The 19,975-nt window shown below is 36.2% G+C and overlaps 1 protein-coding gene across 2 annotated transcripts in view; it reads right to left on the bottom strand.

The window, feature by feature from the left end:
• The window catches only part of LOC127869140 (uncharacterized), a 32,364-nt gene extending 12,858 nt beyond the window's left edge, over positions 1-19,506 (bottom strand). Inside the window, exons 1-8 of one of the 2 annotated variants that reach the window (XM_052411477.1) lie at positions 18,806-19,506; positions 13,645-13,724; positions 8,967-9,081; positions 7,007-7,081; positions 6,351-6,439; positions 5,406-5,479; positions 2,965-3,041; positions 2,068-2,151 (exon numbers count right to left, since the gene is read on the bottom strand). In XM_052411477.1, the coding sequence (XP_052267437.1) occupies positions 2,068-2,151; positions 2,965-3,041; positions 5,406-5,479; positions 6,351-6,439; positions 7,007-7,081; positions 8,967-9,081; positions 13,645-13,724; positions 18,806-19,276 (1,065 nt within the window). In that variant the 5' untranslated portion in view covers positions 19,277-19,506. Of the gene's footprint in view, positions 1-2,067; positions 2,152-2,964; positions 3,042-5,405; positions 5,480-6,350; positions 6,440-7,006; positions 7,082-8,966; positions 9,082-13,644; positions 13,725-15,454; positions 15,575-18,805 lie in introns of those variants that run through there. The other variant, XM_052411478.1, reaches the window with a different exon arrangement.
• Between the last annotated feature and the right edge of the window lie 469 nt (positions 19,507-19,975).

Genomic DNA, 19,975 nt, shown 5'->3' with positions numbered 1-19,975 from the left:
AATGGAATTACAAATCTGTGTTATTTTATTATTATAAAAACCGGATACAAGTTGTCATCGAGGTATGTGTGTCTTTTTCTATAAATTTTGCCGTTTGACGAATCTTGTTAAAGCACATTAGAGGCATCAGTTTAAAGTCTCTATAACGCTCAAAATCAACGAAAATTTCGTCAAGTATTTCGTAAAATAAAGTTAACACCTTAACAATCAGTGTTCCTTATAGCAATAGCCAAAATTTCAACGCTACATGTGGTATGATTACATAGATTTTTGTAGATACAAAATGCTCGTTTTTATTTATTTGTGGCCACAATTAATTCCCGCGAATATATCTATTCATACGACACACGAACACCATTTTAGTGTTCATGTGTCGTATGAATAGGTATGCAAAACTATAATAAAAACGAGCATTGTGTATCTACAAACATCTATTTTACCATATCACATCTGGCGTTGAAATTTCGGCAATTGCCATAAGCAACACTGGTTTTTAATTGGTTAAGTTTATTTTACGAACAATTGTACGAAATTGTCGTTGATTTTGAGCAGTAATGTTACTTTAATGTACAGATGAGTTTCAGTTTCAATCGATATTTGTTTTATTCAAATTGTGTGCTACGTGTCATTATAATTCTGTTCGATTCTTGCGTTGAGTTGTGGCTTTATTTTATTGATCAAAGATCACCTTTGGCTAAGACTGAATGTCGACGCCATTTTGTTCAGTATTTATAAGCCGCGCGATCCCATTATTTTCTGATATGAAAAAATGGCCCGGCAGAGCGGGCTGATATAATTTGTATTGGCCCGATAGATACGAATAACGGCCCGCTCGCGACGTCATTTTGTTACTTTTTATAGTAACGATATGTGATTTTAATTCGTTTTTTTAATCACGATATTTCAAGAGCTGATGTTTAATAATTACTTAGTGGATGGGTGACCGTGAATGTCAAGATTTGTCGAACCAATATCATATAAATTTCCATTTGATTTACGATTAAAAAATATGAAAATCTTTACTTGTCTTTGGTTTATTTAAAAAAAATAAGTGATTTAAACACGTTATAAAATAGCACTGTTGCAAGGTGTTAAAATCATCAATATTTGCTGTGAAATGACGTCGGATTTTTTTTACTACATGACGTTATTATTCCAGCAAAAATAGCCCCCCCCCCCCCGAACTCTTGTAAAATGTATATTAACGATGGAACAAGTTTTGCAATAAAAATAAAAATTGTTTGTTTATGTAGATTTGCGATTTTTATTAATTATCTTCATTATCACTCTCGAGTTCAAATCGATAGTCTTCAGAAACCAACAAATATCTTTTCTGACTTAAAGATTAGGCTTTTCATGAATCAAACATTTCAACATTCGGGATTACTTTCTAAATATGTACAAGGTCAATACCTCAGAGTGGTGTCCCTTCGCAGGGTAAACACAGTGAGGTGTAAGGAACATAGAAATAATGAATCATATGAGCCTATTTCTGTAAGAACTGGACTTAATGCATGTGCGTAAAGTGTTGTCCAAGATTAGCCTGTGAAGTCTGCAACGGCTAATCAGGGACGATAATTTTCGCTTTCATGGATTTTTTTTGTATAATGGATGTCTATGCTTAATGCAAATCTAGTTTAAGCGGAAAGTATCGTCTCTGATAATCCTTTGCGAACTGCACAGGCTAATCTTGGATGACAATTTACGCACAAGAAATAATCCCAGTTTTCCTATAACGAGGCTCTTATGGTCGATAGCTTTTCACATATTTACCTGAGCTGATAGCTTTTCACATATTAACCTGAGTTGGTAGCTTTTCACATATTAACCTGAGCTGATAGCTTTTCACATTTGTGTCTTGTTCTGAGAAAACTGAGCATAATACATGTGCGTAAAGTGTCGACCCAGATTAGCCTGTGAAATCCGCACAGGCTAATCAGGAACGACACTTTCCGCCTAAACTTGATTTTCGGTCAGGCGGGACTTCCTTGAAACTAAAAATACCATAAAAGCGGTTACGCACATGAATTTAGCCCAGTTTTCTCAGAACAAGACACAATTATTTACCTGAGCTGATATACTAAGAAATTCGCACGTTTCTTTGCAAATCACTGTTGACTGTCGCTTGGTTCCATTTATTATCGCTAAGTCCTGCAAGCAAAAAGAGTTTAAGATGTATATGTACAAACGTTAAATGTATTTATTTAAAACAATGGTGTACAAACATGCATGGTGTTCTTTTTTCTTTAAACGTTGATGAAACTTGATTTGAGACAGTGAATAGTGTATGCACGAGCAGTTGCAGCTAACAGTTTGATTTTAGAATTGGATACGTAAATATTGGACAGGCAACGCTGGCAAAAGCTGGACAAAAGCTTGATAAACTGGAAATGTTGAGTCAATATGGGAAAGCGTAGAAATGTATTCCAATTTCGGATAAGCTCAGTCCAGAATTGGGACGTGCCGGACGCAATAGATACGTATTGAAACAACAGGAACACCATGGCGATCAGACTTGAACACAAAGTATAAGAACATATAGATAAGATTGGACCATAGCAGGGCAGATTGGAAAACATGGACAAGAGTGAGCATGCAATGGCAATTGTTTATAAAAGAGAACTAATTGGGCTGTGATAGATATGGATATATGAGAACAGACAACACGGACTGTTCTCATTTATCCATATATATCACAGTCCGTGGATTGGGTAAAAACGGGTCGGGTTGGAGAATGAAACAATTTTGAAATGATGGATCAAGGCGTACAATATTTGACAAGGTAAGATAAGAGCTAGTCATGCTATTGGAAAGGGCAAGAATACAATTGGCAAGACTATCACACGTCATATCCAGACATTTGTAATCGAAATACAATATGTAAGAATGAATACAGTTAAAGTAGGCAAGAACTCTGTCTACCCGTTCACCGTTTACCAGGATGAGGAATGATGGCATACATACCCCGAATGTCATGCCCTTGTAGAGGTGCGACACCGGGCGGGCGTACTTGCTGTCCTCCTCCATCACCATGACAACCACTGCAGAAGACACAACGAAAATGATATGACGTCATAGGTGACACATGTTGTGCGACACTTTTTAGATTACGTATGTGAGGTAACACATAAGGGATTACATACATTACTAACATTCGGGTCACACTCATGAGATATTAGGGGACAAATGTGAACCACGGTGAAAGCGACATACGTGAGGTGATACGTGTCAGAGTGATACCTTTGAAGTGTTACACGGTATGATATATCCGAGGTTGAAACATCTGTGATGAAACACATGCGATGTTTATACATTTGAGGTTATAAATTTGTTGATACAATTTCGGGGATGAGACTTTTCAGGTGACACACGGGAAGAGACACATGTGATATGGCAAACGGGAGGTGAGACATTCGATATGACACATGGAAATTGACACATGTGCTATGACAAACGGGAAGTGACACATGTGATATGACAAACGGGAGGTGACACATGTGAGACGACACACGAGAAGTGACACATGTGATATGGCAAACGGGAGGTGACACATACGCTATGACAAACGGGAGGTGACACATTGAGACGACACACTGGAAGTGACACATGTGATATGGCAAACGGGAGGTGACACATGTGATATGGCAAACTGGAGGTGACACATGTGAGACGACACACGGGAGGTGATACATGCGATATGACAAACGGGACGTGACACGTCTCACAAACGGGAGGTGACACATGTGATGTGACAAACGGGAAGTGACACATGTGAGACGACACACGGGAAGTGACACATGTGACATGACAAACGGGAAGTGACACATCTGATATGATAAACGGCAAGTGGCACATGTGAGACAACACACGGGAACTAACACATGTGATATGACACACGGGAAGTGACACATCTGATATGATAAACGGCAAGTGGCACATGTGAGACAACACACGGAAACTAACACATGTGATATGACACACGGGAAGTGACACATCTGATATGATAAACGGCAAGTGGCACATGTGAGACAACACACGGGAACTAACACATGTGATATGACACAAGGGAAGTGACACATGTGAGACAACACACGGGAAGTAACACATGTGATATGACACACGGGAAGTGACACATGTGAGACAACACACGGGAACTAACACATGTGATATGACACACGGGAAGTGACACATGTGAGACAACACACGGGAAGTAACACATGTGATATGACACACGGGAAGTGACACATGTGAGACAACACACGGGAAGTAACACATGTGATATGACACACGGGAAGTGACACATGTGAGACAACACACGGGAAGTAACACATGTGATATGACACACGGGAAGTGACACATGTGAGACAACACACGGGAAGTAACACATGTGATATGACACACGGGAAGTGACACATGTGAGACAACACACGGGAACTAACACATGTGATATGACACACGGGAAGTGACACATGTGAGACAACACACGGGAAGTAACACATGTGATATGACACACGGGAAGTGACACATGTGAGACAACACACGGGAAGTAACACATGTGATATGACACACGGGAACTAACACATGTGATATGACACACGGGAAGTAACACATGTGATATGACACACGGGAACTAACACATGTGATATGACACACGGGAAGTGACACATGTGATATGACAAACGGGAAGTGACACATGTGATATGACACACGGGAACTAACACATGTGATATGACACACGGGAAGTAACACATGTGATATGACACACGGGAAGTGACACATGTGATATGACACACGGGAAGTAACACATGTGATATGACACACGGGAACTAACACATGTGATATGACACACGGGAACTAACACATGTGATATGACACACGGGAAGTGACACATGTGATATGACACACGGGAAGTAACACATGTGATATGACACACGGGAAGTAACACATGTGATATGACACACGGGAAGTAACACATGTGATATGACACACGGGAAGTAACACATGTGATATGACACACGGGAAGTAACACATGTGATATGACACACGGGAAGTGACACATGTGATATGACACACGGGAACTAACACATGTGATATGACACACGGGAAGTAACACATGTGATATGACACACGGGAAGTAACACATGTGATATGACACACGGGAAGTAACACATGTGATATGACACACGGGAAGTGACACATGTGATATGACAAACGGGAAGTGACACATGTTATATGACACATGCGAAGTGAAACATGTGTGTGTTGGCATAGTTAATGTAACTTTTTCGGGGTTATAGTGAACGGCTCTATATTTTATCAGGGCAAATAGTAATTTAATACATAGCATGAACTTATTATAAGGTATCAACGAGTATGAAATACACTGATAAATAAAGCGGACGTACCTGCTCCAGACAGAATGATGTAAAAGGCGGACGCTGGATGGTTCTGACGCACAATGACGCGTTTTGAGTCGTATCTAAAAAGTAGAACAAATATGCGCACCTCACTATGGGAAAACGGGGCTTAATGCATGTGCTAATAGTGTCATCCAATATAAGCCTGAGCAGTGACGACACTTTCCGCCTAGACTGGATATTCTTGAAGAACAGACTTCCTTTAAACTGAAAACTCCATCAAAGCGGAAAATATCATCCCTGGTTAGCCTGTGTAGACTACAGAGGCTAATCTTGGAAGTGACTTTACGCACATTGATTTAGTCCCATTTTCCAAAAATGCTACTCAAATGCTATTTATGCTATGTTATCGCAGTTTTGTGTAAGTTTTAAACAGCCACGTAATAAAATGTGGTATTTTTAACAAATGAAATAAAATGCATGTTTTCAATGAAAATTTTGTGAAATGCTGGTTATATAAACAACGGTTTGGTTTGATAAAAATACAAGCGCAAACACCATATTATTGGTTAATTTGAGTTTGTCTTTTTAATACAAAATAATGTATTTTCACAACAAACACTATTTTGCTACTTAATTGCAAGACTTATCTTTAAGTCTGCTAAATGGAGCAGCAAATTTACTTATTATGATATATCAGATTTTAGAGACACTGATAAATCTTTCTACAGCTACTATTTCCAGCCATTTAGTTTTTTCTTAATGATTTTGGCTTGGTGTTTTGCTGTTGGGGGAAAACCGGAGTACTCAGAGAAAATCCCACCTGTCCGGCTCGGTAACCACTAACCAAACTCACAAACAAACTTTGCCATTATACATTAAGACCATCATAGTAATCCTCTTTCACATAAACACGCAGTCCGTCTCGAGCAAATTCAATACAAGTGAAACAGACCCAACACCGGCGGTTTCTACGTGTACATGATGTCTTACTTTTCGTACAGCCCCACTTCCGCTATCTTCAGCTGCATCCGGTTCGGGTACTCCGCTAGACTTTTCAAGTTCCGCAAAGCCAAAACAACCTGCAGAGTCAGGATATAAATAATCTTAGTAAGGCCTTTGCGTTTCTCAAAGTGACTAAACGAAGCTTTGTTTCTCAATTATATAAGAGTGGCGAAAGGACGTTTGTTCTAAGTTATATTTTTCTATCATCTTCTTTGTTTTTAATGTAAAAAACTGAAAAACACACAAACACACACAAATCTAAAACAACTAAAATTAAATTACAACAATAGGTCAGTATGGTCAGTATCATCATCATTATCAGCAGCAGCAAGAGCAAGAACAGTAGCGATAGGACGTATGTTTTTATGAGTCGCGCTCTGAGAAAACTGGGCATAATGCATGTGCGTAAAGTGTCGTCCCAGATTAGCTTGTGCAGTCCGCACAGGAGAATCAGGGACGACACTTTCGCCTAAATTGGATTTTTGCTAAGAAGAGACTTCATTTAAACGAAAAGTCATAAAAGCGGAAAGTGTCGTCCCTGATTAGCCTGTGCGGACTGCACAGGCTCAACTTGGACGACACTTTACGCACATGCAATATGCCAAGTGTTCTCAGAACACGACCCTTATTAAAGGCTTGTGTACCTGGTATAGTTCTTGTTCGGTCCGCTCGTGTTGCTGCTTGGATAGTATGGTCTTAATTATTTCTGGTACCCGCATCTAAAATTAGATAGTATGGTCTTAATGATTTCTGGTACCTGCATCTAAAATAAGCATTGCTTGGATAGTATGGTCTTAATGATTTCTGGTACCCGCATCTAAAATAAACATTGCTTGGATAGTATGGTCTTAATGATTTCTGGTACCCGCATCTAAAATATAGTATGGTCTTAATGATTTCTGGTACCCGCATCTAAAATATAGTATGGTCTTAATGATTTCTGGTACCCTCATCTAAAATATGGATAGTATGGTCTTATAGAGAATACATGGTTGGTGCCGAGATGGAGAAAGTTTATCTGGTGAAGCTTAGAAAAAGAAAATAGGGCAAGCTTTAGCGAGCCCTTTTTTCTTTTTCGGGCCGAACCTAAACTTTCTCCATCTCGGCACCAACCATGTATTCTATTTATCCTGCTTCATTTAAAATTATGCCGCTAACACACTTTATCAAAGACAAATGATTAATTAAGATAACAAATTAATTATTCTGGTCTGCTTCTACATGTACACAAACATTCCTTACGACAGAATTACTACCGATTATGTAACGAAAAAATAGTTCCACATTAAACTGGTCCTTTTAATACTTTCCAATTGAAATTATGAGAAGAAATTTACAAAAATCGAGAATGTGATATTTTTTTTGTAGGAAATTTAAAACAATGTGCAACAGCAAAACAAAAACTGATTTTTATTTGTTATCACATGTCACAACGTGCGTAGGAATACACTACTTCCTGTTGACCGGAGATAGGAAAATTTATTCGACCCTGCTTTATTTGGTCAATGTTTGCAACAGAGGCAGGAAAAAATGATTTCTGGTATCCGCATCTAAAATATAGTATGGTCTAAATGATTTTTGGTACCCGCATCTAAAATATGGATAGAATGGTCTAAATGAGTTATGGTACCCGTATCTAAAATTTGCCTAATCAGGGAGACACTTTCCTCGTTTATTACATTTTTCGTTTGAATGAAGTCTCTTCTTAGCAAAAATCCAATTTAGGCGGAAAGTGTCGTCCCTGATTAGCCTGTGCGGACTGCACAGGCTAATCTGGGACGACACTTTACGCACATGCATTATGCCCAGTTTTCTAAGAACGCGGCTCAAATAATAATCTGTACGTGAGAAGGTATGCGATAAGATGTCAAAAAATTACTCGACGATCGATTCGTTAGTGGAAATAATCGTTTGTGTTAAAAATGCAAATGAAGACCATTAAATTTTGAACACTCTGAAATGTAATAAGAACTAGAAAACGTTTTAAATCGCACAAGATGACCTAGACGAGTTTTATTAAACACGAATGGAATGTTTTGCAATATAAATGTTTTCATCGTACATAGATTCCCTCACTAACTTAAACTAGACACCTAAAATGAGTTGAAAGTCAATGTGTGCATTTATTGTTTTGAAAAAAGACCAACAATTAACAAAGGGAGATAACTCTTAGATACGGGAGTCTATAAATAATATCAAAACACATATATTAAAATATATTGATTGAGTTGTTACAGTTCTTGTGCACTACACATCACTATAATCAACCTACTTTTAAAGTTTCAATATTTGCTCGGTACAAATTTAAGTAAAAGATTAATTAATGCAATTACTCTACGATACGGCTACATTTTCTTTAAGAAAAAAACAATTGTTTTAAACGAAAAATACCATACATGCGGAATGTGTCGTATGTGATTAGCCATCGCAGACTGCACAGGCTAATCAAGCAAGGTTCATATACATTATGGTGGTCGGCATTGATATCGATGCTTGAAAGAAAATTGTTCTGTATCGATATAATTATATGCCGTTCGATTTTTAGTAAAACAGATGCTTGCAGTTTTTAGAGTTAAAACAGAACTTACGGTAGACCATACGTACCTGTCTGTTGGCCTTGAACTTGGACAAGTCAATAAGTAGTTCATCTGTATTTTGCTCCTCGTGGAAGTGTAGACGCTTGATGTAAGGCGCCAGCTCGTCGTTGTTCTCGTTGATCCTGGTATGGAATTGATACCGTAAGTAGGTATGGAATTGATACCGTAAGCAAATATGAGCCGCGTTCTGGGAAAACAGCGTTAAATGCATGTGCGTAAAGTGTCGTCCCAAATTAGCATGGGCAGTCCGTAATGAGGTAAGATTCTTGTTTAAAACGATAAATGTCAAACAAGTTAAACGTGTTGTCCCTGATAAGCCTGTGCAGGAAGCACAGGCTTATCTGGGACGACATTTTAAGCACATTCATTGAGCGAGAGGGAGGCTTAAAGGTCAGTAACTTCGTTGTTCTAATTCAATCTCCGGGCATATGAAACCTAAAAATGGTACCTACTGAAATTGAAGTCAAATTATTGCAGGTTCGGTAGGATTTCTATTTTGTAACAGTTTTGTTCACAAATCCGCCCTTTTTCTTAATCTTTGTACTCATGATTCACAGTCAAAAATACAAAAAAGTGAAACAAGACATTATTGAGATTAAAATATAAAATATCTATAATAAATTAAAATAAGCACGATTGCTTAGTTTAAATATAGACTATGTTTCAGGTTGAATATATTTGTTTGAATTTTGCTTATAATAATAATAATAACTTTATTTCATGAAGAATTCACATTAAGAAATAATTTCTTTTTTACAATGTGGTCTTCAGTAACAAAACACAAGTATATATTTTGAAACATGCACACAAACATACAAGGGAAAAAAGAAAATGAACTATACAGTTAAATGTTATAATAACTTCCTTATCAATTCCGACGACGACGACGAAGACAACGACGACGATGATAATGATGACGATGATGATTATGATAATACAAAATATGCAAAATGTGATACAAAAATCAATCTTTCAAAAATGAATCTTTCAAATAAATCACATCAGACACATCACAACAAAGTATTAACATAGAAAAATTAACAAATGAGCGTACATATATATCAATGATTTGTTTGTAGGTATTCTTTAAATTTTATTTTGAATGTAGTATTCGAAGACACTTGTCGGATGCTTATTGGAATTGAATTCCATATGGCTCGTGACCGAAACGAAAACGCTCGTTTTCCATAATTTGTTTTAAACGGAATAGATGATATATCAGTGTGTGTGATGGATCTAAGAGCGTACACATTGTTATTTGAGATATGTATAACATTATTGAAATAAGAGGGCATTGCGCCTATTACAAACTTATGAACAATAGATCCAGTTAGGAAAGTACATCTGTCATTGAATTTCAACCAACCAAGTTCTTTGAATAAGGGAGCTGAAGGAGTTGAATATGGTTTATTCAGTATTATTTTAGCAGCTCGTTTTTGTATTGAATGCATTTCACGTAAGTGTGACTGTGTTGCTGAACACCATAATGCACAACAATAATCCATAGTCGTTTATATATATGAGTTGTAAAATAGTTTTTTTGTTTCATAGTTAATAAAATAGTTAATTCGTTTTAATAAGGCCAGTTTAAAGTTAAGTTTACGACATACACTGTTTATGTGAGATTGCCATGTAAGATGCTCATCAATCGTAATTCCTAGTAAATTAAATTCTTTGCCTTCATTGTTGATTCAATATTTAAGAAACAAATAATATTGTCAATTTTAAACTTAAGTATGATAACAACACAATTAGAGTGAATAACAAGAACATTAATTGATTTGATATTCCGCCGTCAAATGAACCCTGTTTATTGATGGGTGCACAACTAAAATAAGCAAAAGGCCGTAACTCTCACATAAGAAAGAATATGGAAATGTTTCTTTGCATGGCCCTTCTTCTCATTGATATCTATAAATCAATGAAGTTTCATGTTGAAATTAGGTATCGTATATGAGATTTATCTCTGAAAAACTAAATTATGCACAAACAATAAGGGCAATAACATTTATTTGAGAAAGTGCAGGGATATTGTTCTTGTGTATAGTACTTTTCGTCACTGGTACATGTACAACCATGAAATTTCATGTGGAAATATTGTATCGTATCTGAGATTGCTTTGAAAAGTTTCATCACACAAAAACAACCAATAACTCTTATTTAAGAAATTTAGGGTTATGGTTCTTGTGTCCAGTAATTCTTCTTATTTATATCAATACACACATGAGGTTTAATGCTGACATCTTATTAAAGTCTCTATAACGCTCAGAATCAACGAAAATTTCGTAAAGAATTTCGTAAAATAAAGTTAACACCTAAACAATCAGTGTTCCTTATAGCAAGAGCCACAATTTCAACGCTGGATGTTATATAGATACATAGATTTGTGTAGATACAAAATGCTCGTTTTTATTTATTTGGGACACAATTCCATTTTAATTTCCCGAGAATATATCTATGCATACGACACACGAACATTAAATGGTACCAACACAAAACAATAATAAAAACGAGTATTTTGTATCTAACATCTATTTCACCAGACCACATCTGGGGTTGAAAATCGACAATTGCCATAAGGAACAATGATTTTTAATTGTTTAGCTTTATTTTACGAAATATTGTACGAAATTTTCGTTGATTTTGAGAAGTAATGTTACTTTAAGTTCCTATGATATAGAGGATATTTGTTGCAATCGGTGGAATATCGATTTTATTTCACGAGTGATCATAGAAAACAATATTTTCACGAGTGGCGCATCCACGAGTGAAAATATATATTTTCTATGATCTCGAGAGAAATAAAATCGATATTCCATCCAATCCAATTCAACAAATTTTCTTTTTATTTAATGCTTTTTTCACCGTTTATTTACATTGTAAATGAGTTAAACTGGATGCTTTCACTGGATTTATTACGTCATTTCGTTGAAAAAATGACGTCATTTCACAGTAAAACAGTGACAAATATCGATATTTTTCACTGTTATTTTTCACTGTTTTAAGCAGTGGAATACCAGTTTTATTTCACTGATATTTCTCTATAAACCACCGGAAAGCATAAAATAAATCGTTCTAAAACGTTTTTGACCGACGGACGGACTGAGGAAATGAAGGACTGATGAACAACGCCGATTCTATATATCCCTCCGTCTTTGTCGGAGATAATAATAACATTTGTACTGTAACAATCATAATTCGTAACTACGCATTATTCAATATCAGAAATTAATATAAATGTGTCGTAAATAAAAAAAACATATAGCTAACATAACATAATAGTTCGTTTTTATGCTAAGATGTTTTATTCTACTTTGTGAGTTCGTGAGGTAGTGCAACATTAAACAAGTGGAACCGGTGCACGTAGTGTACATTGTAAGGGGAAAGTGCTGTGCAAGATCAGGTAGAGAAAAAAGATATATTATGATGAAACATTTGTGCCTGTACGATGATAATTACATCATATTTCATGCAGATATTTATCTTGTCCCGAGCGTAGCTCTTATATATAGGGTACGTAACTGCGAGTAGTTTGCGGTCAAAAAAAAATAAAATCAGCAGTTACCTCCCCTGAACTAATGAAAGCCGTTGCAAGGAAAATACCACCCGAAACTTTTCTTTTTTTTAATTCGGTGTCAATTTCTGCATAACTTGTCACATCATATATCGTTTGAAAAAAAAAAGAAATAATAAGGACTAAATTCACTAATATTTGAATCGATCAACACCACGTGGCGTTTAATGACCGAAGTGATTTGATGAGCTATGATATGAACTAGTTAAAACTCTGCGCGGAGGTTTCGTGCATTCTGAAAACGTGATCGCAAGGGGAACAACTGTGCTGAGACCATTACCAAAATATGGCCTATCTACAACTCAAACCACGTACGTCACGTTATCGCTGCAATAAAGTACGACAAAGTACGTGAAAATATGATACTACTTGATCATATCTCCATTTTAAGTAAACGATTAACCAATTTAACAAATAAAGGCTTTTATTCATTAGAATGAGAATAATTATGGTCATTATAATATTGAATTTTTCATACGCAGTGTATGAAATGGCGCCCTGCGTCGTTTAATAATATTTCATTATTTTAATTTATATTAGCTGTACCATTAAGTACTGCAATTAGTACATGGGCAGCGTACTGGTAAAACGGTGCTTAAAACATGTGCGTGAAGAGCTATGTCAGATTAGCCTGTGTAAGAAGACACAGTCAAATAAAAGTTCATAGTTTCCGCTTGTATGAAATGTTTCGTTTAAATGAAGTCCCTTCTAAACGAAAATGCAGTCTTTGTAGAAAGTGTCGTCTCTGATTGGCCTGTGCGGACAGCAAATGCTAATTTGGGTCGACACTTTACGCACATGCATTAAACCCCGTTTTACCAGAACGAGGCTCATATGACGAACGTTATATTTTATCCGAAGAAGTGTCAAAAGAAAAAGTAAATAAAGTTTATAATCATAAAAAAATATTCTGCCATATTTTCTGTTTCTCAAGGCCAGTACACATATTTTTGAAATGCGTGTATTATTGTTTTAATAAATGCGGAGTAATCGCTTTTGAAGAAATAAATGTGCAATTATTGTGAATATAATTTAAGTTTAGTCATTTAACCTTTTACATAGTTTTATATTTCATTAAATACAATCATTAATAGCAATACAAGATTCTTACCTCAAACAGTGGTCTTTAAAATTTCTTGAACAGAATATGGTAAGCCTTACCGCCAACTTAAACTTCGCCAGGAGAGTTTTCTGGAATAAAAACAACCACAATACAAAAAAATAATAAAAATGGTGAAACTTTATAATCAAAACATACGTGACAACATGAACGTGCGTCAAATTTGCAAACATTTGAAGTGTAGCAAGATAAGAGTTATTTGCCTGGGAGAATATACGCAATAAGAGTTTTTCTGCTACTAAAATCATTGTTGAACAATTCAAAATACATTTGCTTGGCTCCATATTGCAGCCACCTTAATATGGGCCGTGCTTTGTGAGAAGGGGGTTTAACGAATGTGCGTAAAGTGTCTTCCCAGATTAGCCTTTGCAGTCCGCACAGGCTAATCAGGGACGACACTTTCCGCTTTTATGATATTTTTCATGCAAAAAAAGTCTTTTCTTAGCGAACAATCCAGTCTTGGCGGAAAGTGTCGTCCCTTATAAGTCTGTGCAGAGTGCACAGGCTCATCCGGGTCGACACTACACATGTATACGGGTCGACACTACACATGTATACGCTCATGCATTATCCCCCCTTTTCACAGAGCACGGCTCAACTGTTCAATATTGATGAGCACAATTAGCCTCATTAAAGCAAGATTGAATGTCTCTTAATAAAACTTATCAGGATTACTCTTTGGTGACTTTTTTCCAAATGTTGGATTTGAAGATTGAAACTAAAGTTAGAAAGTGTTAATTCATGCTCTTGTATTCTTCAATTTCCAAAGATATGGTTCAAAAGATAAAGATGGCACGATTCACTTGAGACTTTGTTTGTTCGACCATTGTACATTATTGGAATGATCTTTTCTTGCACGTGAAGCCGGAAATGACAGCATTCAGACAATGCTTGATTGAATGATTGTATCATGATTGTTACATTTAAACGTTGACGTTAGTATAAACATGTTAATCACAACATGTATCCGGAGACAAGCCACACGTTCATTAACCCATTTATGCCTAGCGTCTATAAAAAGGCCTTGGCAAACAGCGAAGACCAGATGAGACGCCGCATGATGCGGCGTCTCATCAGGGTATGCGCTGTTTGCTTAAACGAATTTCTGTAAGAAATATTCTAAATATAGAAATAAATATACAAGGCATCCCTTATTTTGGAAATAAGTTGATCCAATTTAGAAGGATGGGAGAGTCCACTAGGCATAAATGGATTAATAACTTCCATTTTAAGGTCTTTTATACACATACACGGAACTTGACATTTTATCATAACAACATGCATACGTTTCAAACGGTTTTTATAACAACTTTTTAAAAAAGTAAAAAATCTTCGCACTGAGGCACCAATAGCAAAATATAAATCATTTCGAAGAGATGAAGAATTTCATTGCAAGATATGTAATTAAAACTTTAACTATCTAAAATGTAAAAAAGGTTGACATTGTATCAGCACAAATACCCCATGTTTGAAAAATGAAAAACCCTACTTGTTGTGATTGTAAACATAACATGCATTCGGAACTAAATGTCCCACGTTTTATGAAAATATGACTTAATGCACGTGCGTAAAGTGTCGTCCCAGATTAGCTCCTGTGCTGTCCGCTCATGCTTATCAGGAACGAACTTTCCGCTTTTATGGTATTTTCCGCTTTAAGGAAGTCTCTTTTAGCGCAAATCCAGTTTCGGCGAAAAGTGTCGTCCCTTATAAGTCTGTATTGACGGCAGATGCTAATCTGGGACGACAATTTGGCCCATTTTCCCAGAACGCGGATCAAATAAGTTGTGATGATACTTCATACCTCCATGTTCATGTCAACAGAAAATCCTTCAACAATGTTTGTCTTTAATCCTCAACGATTTTCTGTCAAAATACTAATTTCTGGCGCCTAATTAATGGCGTCGACATCGACCAAAGATAATATTGAACAATGAGTCTTCTCAGTCCCCTGTGTTGGCACTTTCGCGCGGAAATGTAAGCCGGAAATAGATTAGGGCCTGCGCGACAGATTTGAACATGAGTAGAAGGGGATTAGCGAACATCGTCGCAGCTTTACTATAGAGGAAGTCTATTAATTCTTTGTAATACTGAAAACTGATAAATTTTAAACCTTTTTTGTATCGATTCGCAAGCAAACGTTTGCTTGGGGTAGATTATTGAATCGCTTTCCTAGAGATAAAATTAAGAAACTAAGAATGTGAAAGTATGCATGTCCGATTATTTGATTATTAACGTCTAAACGTCTCCTAATAAGCGGATGAACGAGATCAATGAAATTATTGAGATCATTTAATTAAAAATGATAAGGACAGTTGAGATGATATAACTACCGGCGGTGTGGTCAGGATTTATTATCGGATAGTATAGATCGTGACCAGCGAATGAGCAAGGAAGTCTAGACCTGCGGTGGCAGCATGTGGCATAAGACCCATTTTCGCCTGATGCGGGGATATCTTAATGCTGAATGTGAAACTGTATTTCTCGAAAACAATCATTTTTATCTAGAAATACCGGTTTTAAAGTATACTATATTTAAAACGAAACAATGTTAATACATTATGCAAATAAAAAAGTTTATATAGAATTAACGAATATATAATCCCATTCCGAATCGTTGATAAACGCTAATATAATTATTTTAAAACATTGTTAAAGCTTATATCGGGAATCAATATGAACCTCCTTCTGAGAAAATATAGCTTAATGTATGTGCGTAAAGTGTCATCCCAGATTAGCCTGTGCAGTCCGCACATGATAATCAAGAACGACACTTTCCGCCTGAACTTGATGTTCACTTAAAGACTTCCTTTAAACGAAAAATACCATAAAACTAAAAGCCATCATATTCAAAGAGTTTATATGTTTCAACGTTAGATTTATATTTACAAAGCCGCTTTTTTATATATTGTCCGTGTTACTGTATTAAATTGAAATTTAAAAGCCAGAAAGATCAGAAATCAGGGCTGAAAACAGTTGTGCTGGTGTGTAATTGATATTCAAACAATAGAAATACCAGCAATTAAATTATCAGAAAAGAACATGAACCAGTTGTAAGGCATTGGAACTAATCATTTTCTTAATAGTTGCGTAGAGCGTTTTAAGTGCGGTACGGGGGTCATTAGCTTAGAAAGTGTCGTTCTTCGCCTTGAGTCTGAATAATGAAGTTCGGTGTAAAGGGTAGCCAAGTGTGTTTCAAGTGAGGTAGGGGCATTATTATTATTCGGTATGTAAACGAAGTAAGTTATCTTTCAAGAAGCATGGTTCACAATCATTAGTAATGAAGTCGCGTCATGCGGGACGAAATATATGTTTGTTAACGAACACTTGTTACTCAGATTACTTTGCTTTGCCGTGCTGCTCTTCTTTATTGTCGAACACCTAAAGAGCGTAACTCCAGGGAGTTTACATTTTGTGTCAACATTTTTTTATAATGATACTCATGATAATGATAATGATATTGATATATATATTTATTTATATATACATATATTTATATATATATATATATTTATTTATTTATATTTATTTATTTTTATTTATTAAATAACATAACCATTAGCAGCAGCAGCAGCAGCAGCAGCAGCAGCATTATCATCATCAATATCATAAACAACAACAACAAGTTTATCCATATCATATCAATCATTGAAATTATCATCTTTTTGAGCATCGTCATTTATCATCATAAATCATTATCGTCAGCATCCTTTTCTCTTTTGTGTTCCTACTAAACAAACAGCGATGTTTAATCCTAATAATGATATTTTGGTATCAGACGTAATGTTTATTTGATACCAGCAATGTTTTAAAGTCTTGAAAACCAGGTGGAGGTGGTGGTGGATTCACTTTGATGTCGGACACCAAAGTCGGGTCACATCAAAGTTCGGTACTACAGTGGTACAGCGCAAGATAGCTCATTTCTGTGTAGAGGACTTTCTTAAAGCTTTTCAGGGTCAAGATAAAAGTAAAGATTTGTGAGATGGGAAAACTGGACTTGTCATCAGCAATAACTGTGTAAACATCAAACAGTTGTGCCAGGTCGCGTTGTTTCAAGATGAAAAAGTAACATCTACTTATTACCTGCAACGTATGGATGATTTCAAAACCAAATTAAGTAGATTGAGGTTGGACGATATGACTGGAGGGATAATGGTCGGAACAACTACTACTTGAGGTAGCAAATAAGCAAATAGGTGAAGCAAATAGTTTTCATGCTGAACTAAACGGTCCAATAAAATTAACATGTCAAGGATTGAAAGACATGAGGGTGGGCGGACAGGAAATCACTGTATATCCCGGGCTTATATGTCGGGGCGCAACATATAGAGGAAACTTCTAATAGAACAATTAAATAAGATGACGCATTAGAAATAAAATAGTTTAACATTATGAACGAGGTTACTCAAATGAAACATAAACTTGAATTGACGCGTTTAAATAGTATCATGTCAAATGATTTTAGCTTTATAGACCGGAAAAGTGAACATTCTGTGTCATTTAAGTCAAGTGATATGCAATAATTGTCGCAATCACATTGAGAGTCTATTCATTATCAAATTACGTAATTTTAAAGTCAGATTACATTAAGTGAGCCATGTTGCATACCAATGAAATTGTTGCACCGTATCATTATCATTTGAAGCGTCTATGGGTAATTTATTGCACCGAATTCATTACACAAACATTGTCTTTGATGTCTTCATTTTTATAAAATTTATAAATTATAGTTCGTTTTAAAGGTTTGTAATAAATACCACAGGTTAAATATCTAGAAGAGTAAGCAATTGCAGTAAATTATTTAGAAATAACACCTGTCATTAGTCACGCGACTGTTCCGGAATTGATTATGATTATGACGAAGCGCGACAAAAAAGAACAATGACCATGACAATGATTTTGATGATGATGATGAAGAGCACGAAGAAGACAACGTCGAAACGGCAACAAAAACGAAAAACGACAATGACAATGATTTTGATGACGAAGACGACGACGATAATTGTGATGGTAAAGCTGATCGTGTTGATGACGATGATGATGAGTAGGAGGACGCAAATGACAAGGCGGAATTAAAGGATTTGATTACGATAAAACGCTATAAAAAAATAACTAAACAATCTAAAAAAATAGTACAGTAACGTCAACAAGGCACCTTTTTATGTTCATCATCTTCCTCGGTCACCATTGGTATTTTCGATTTCCTCCGAGAGGACAACGCGTTTCCGGCGCGATCTTGCGATCGTATTTGTAGGGAACCACGCCGCAGAGACAGACGAGGCTGGTAAAGAGACGTCACTTTAAAGCATGGACTCGGCTCACTTCCGCTCCGCTGCGTTTTCTGCTTCGGCGTTGCTAATGAGGAACGTCTACTGAGAATATAGTCCGGAATTAAGAGGCGTTGTTCGTACGCGTCTGACTTCCGGTGCGGCATAGCAGTCAGCGAATTTCTTTTCGTCAATGACGATCTCCTAAGAAACGAGTCAGGCGGTCGTACCAACCCCACCGCGGTCTTCAAACGCGTGCCTGACGTAACGGAAATTGTTCCACGTCGACGGTTTAACGTCGCACTGTTATTTAACGTTAAATCCTTCATTTGGAAAACGCGTCGGTCTAGCTTATCCATATCAGAGACTAGCGCAGGCAAAACCTCGCAGTAATCTGACACTAATTTTATCAGTCTGGGTTAAATATCCAATGAATCCATTTCTGAATCAATATTAAAGCCTTAAAATCCAAAATCGAGGTATCTTGTCATGGTATAAGCACGCTGCGCGATATCGTACTATAAGACATTCATTATTTTAAGAACGTCGTTTTCATATTTATCAGCCACAAGGCGGTATAGGCTTAATAGGACCACGGAAGAGTGTTGAAACCTTATGTACTTTTTACCATCGGCAAAAAATCATTGAAATTTTAATTGACATAATTGGCTTATTTCGATAGTATTTTTTGAAGCCTTTTCTTTAAGTCATTATATCGGTGTTTTTTGAATACCGATGACAGTTGGGTAAACATCGGTAATTTTAACACTTTGGAAAGTTGTAACAAGTAACAGATTGTTCTCTTTACTTGCATTCCGCCCAACGAACTTAATGTTTACATAAATCATTTAACGTTCCTTCTTTATAGAAATACGGATTCTCAGATTCTATATTAAATATCTAAGCCTTACAGTAAATATGAAAGTACTCAACACTGTTCTACATGCAATCTTTTAATCATGTTTTTACGGATTATTTTGTGCATTTCGTATTTCTTTTTTGATTACTAATATGGCTTTGTTCATTAGATAATCACAACGTTTAGAATTTCTGCTTTA

This window comes from Dreissena polymorpha, chromosome 1, assembly GCF_020536995.1.
Source record: "Dreissena polymorpha isolate Duluth1 chromosome 1, UMN_Dpol_1.0, whole genome shotgun sequence".
NCBI lineage: Eukaryota > Metazoa > Mollusca > Bivalvia > Myida > Dreissenidae > Dreissena > Dreissena polymorpha.
The sequence above is the reverse complement of the archived record's forward strand: the minus strand, read 5'-3'. Positions and strand labels throughout refer to the sequence as shown.